Raw genomic sequence first — 2,233 nt, forward strand, 5'->3', positions numbered from 1 at the left:
TGCTACCGACTCAGTGATGGTACAAAATTTTTTGGAAAATCCCCACTCAACACAAATAAAATCCCCACTTTTCACTACGCTTTTAAAACTATTTCCCCACAAAACTCGCTATAATTTGTGTCTAATAATTCCTTATAACATTAAAAGAAGACCGATAAAGAGTTGACTTCATAAAACACGGAAGGTTCAATGTTTAAAAAATTCATTATAATAACAAATAAAATACATAAACATATAATATGTACACTATTGCGTTGTTGGTGTACATATCAATGGTTTTATGCGATAACGACCCAACTCAAAACAAAAAGCCCATAATCCTGTAAAGGGGCTCACGTCTCTAATCCTTACTTCTTACGTTGGATTGGATTATACAAGGATTCGTGACACTAGCACTTAACCGGGTTAAAGATTTTTTGTTTGATTTGTGAGTTGTGTGGTTTACAGATTCTGATCGTTATCGGAATCACTGATCGGACTTCAAAAAAATTGTGGTAGAATCTGGAAAGAAATGTGGTAGATTTCAAAAAAATGTGGTAGATCTCAGGTTTTGGATCAAACTTTGTACAAAAATTAAAAAAATTCTGCAAGGTTTCACCTAAACTGCAAACATTTTTATTAGAATCTAAAAAAAAGTAATTTTAGCATAATAAAGTGCAAGATTGAAGTTGCTAAAAATTTCGTTGAGTTTTGGCAATTTTTTTTTCTTGACAGTGAAAAGCAGTTCGAATATATTTTGAAAGATTTCTGCAACCTTACGGAGTGCTGCCAGCTTTTCTTGTTATCACATCACGATGTAGCGAACAAAAGTGGCACGTTCCAGAAACCCTTACTTGGGATTTGCCGATTTTGACAATTCTCAAGTAAAAGTAAACAGCGCTTTAGAAACTTTAGATGCACTGAAATTTGCTACTTTCACAAAAATCGCCGTTTTTTAACATTTTCGCTGTTAATTCTTTTTTATAAATCATATATTTTGCGATATAACACAATAAAACCACGTTTCCTGTCGAAAAATTTAATATTGAGAAAGTTTACTATTTTACGGTTTATTTTATTCTCCCATTCTGCCTGTTGTTAGTGTTTAGTGTTGGACGATTTTTGCTCTTAAAATTAAGAAAATTATCTCGAGCAAAACTAAAACTACTCAAAAACGCGAATATGTGGTAGATTTCAGACCCTATGTGGTAGATGCTCAAAAAAGTGGCAGATCTACCACAATGTGGTAGAAGTCCGGAATCAGAATTGAAATCGACAAAAGTTTGGTTTTGGTGTTACAAATTCTGATTTTATAGGTTTCATGTTCGAATCAGAGTTGGTATCGGTTTTAGGTATTACAAAAACCGACTAATCGGTTTACTTGTCAGAACTAAACCGATACGTTTTGTGCTGACATAATTATTTATCTAGTGTGCAATTAAGTCGTGTGTCATTCTTGGTCGTGTGTTGTGTGCCAATTTTTAAATTACGGGAAAGTGGTAAAATGTACGTTATACAAGAACAGATAAATGAAATACATCTTACTTTATAAATTGTTTTTATTTATACTTAACTAGGGGAAAACATAAGGGCCAAATTATTCTTCTGATCCAATTTATGGAAGAAAACCCAGATTTAGCTAAGGGATTTTCAAAACGGGATAAGTCCCTCGTAAGCTCGTTGTGGCAGGAATTGACCGATACGTTAAAAGCCGCAGGTCCACCAACAAAAGATGTAAATGGGTGGAAAAAAGTAATGAGCTCGAAAATCGATTCTTAAATTTTTTCTAACGGTATATTCATTGGTCTTCTCTAGGTATGGACTGAGTGGAAAAGCGAAGTTAAGAAGAAATTGGCACACAATACAAGTGAAACGCGAGCAACTGGTGGTGGACCTTTCACAAAACATACATTGACCGAATCTGAAGAAGCCATTGTCCGAATATGTGGAATGACGCGGGCGGTAGAGGGCAGGCGATGAACTTAGCGACGACATTCCTACGACATCGTCAAAGAGGAGAGCCGAGACTCCACACGTTCCCAACACTCCAAAGAAACTTAAGCCGGAAGTTTCGCAGCGGCTGACATCATTTTTAGATGAGTACACTGACAACAAAAAAGACTTAAATAGTAAGATAGGTGAACTAATAAAAGTAGAAAAGGAAAATGCTAGCAATATAAGACGAGTATATAAAGCAATAGAAAAAGGTACTGAATCGTTTGAAAGGACAGCAACAGAATTTAAAAATGCACTG

The 2,233-nt window shown here is 35.1% G+C and overlaps 1 protein-coding gene across 1 annotated transcript; it reads left to right on the top strand.

The window, feature by feature from the left end:
• The first annotated feature begins 1,444 nt into the window (after positions 1 to 1,444).
• LOC108363918 (uncharacterized) lies at positions 1,445 to 1,959 on the top strand. The gene is made up of 3 exons (XM_017617447.1): positions 1,445 to 1,485; positions 1,557 to 1,731; positions 1,795 to 1,959. Coding segments are annotated over exons 1-3 (342 nt in total). The 5' UTR covers positions 1,445 to 1,483.
• Positions 1,960 to 2,233: the final 274 nt, after the last annotated feature.

This window comes from Rhagoletis zephyria, unplaced genomic scaffold (assembly GCF_001687245.7).
Source record: "Rhagoletis zephyria isolate East Lansing unplaced genomic scaffold, Rhagoletis_zephyria_1.1 Rzeph_scaffold_01411, whole genome shotgun sequence".
Lineage (NCBI taxonomy): Eukaryota > Metazoa > Arthropoda > Insecta > Diptera > Tephritidae > Rhagoletis > Rhagoletis zephyria.

Bases quoted from the DNA above. Each gene is read 5' to 3' on its own strand.
- LOC108363918 (XM_017617447.1), top strand. The intron at 1,732-1,794 runs GTAATGAGCTCG...GGTCTTCTCTAG, and splicing joins ATGTAAATGGGTGGAAAAAA to GTATGGACTGAGTGGAAAAG.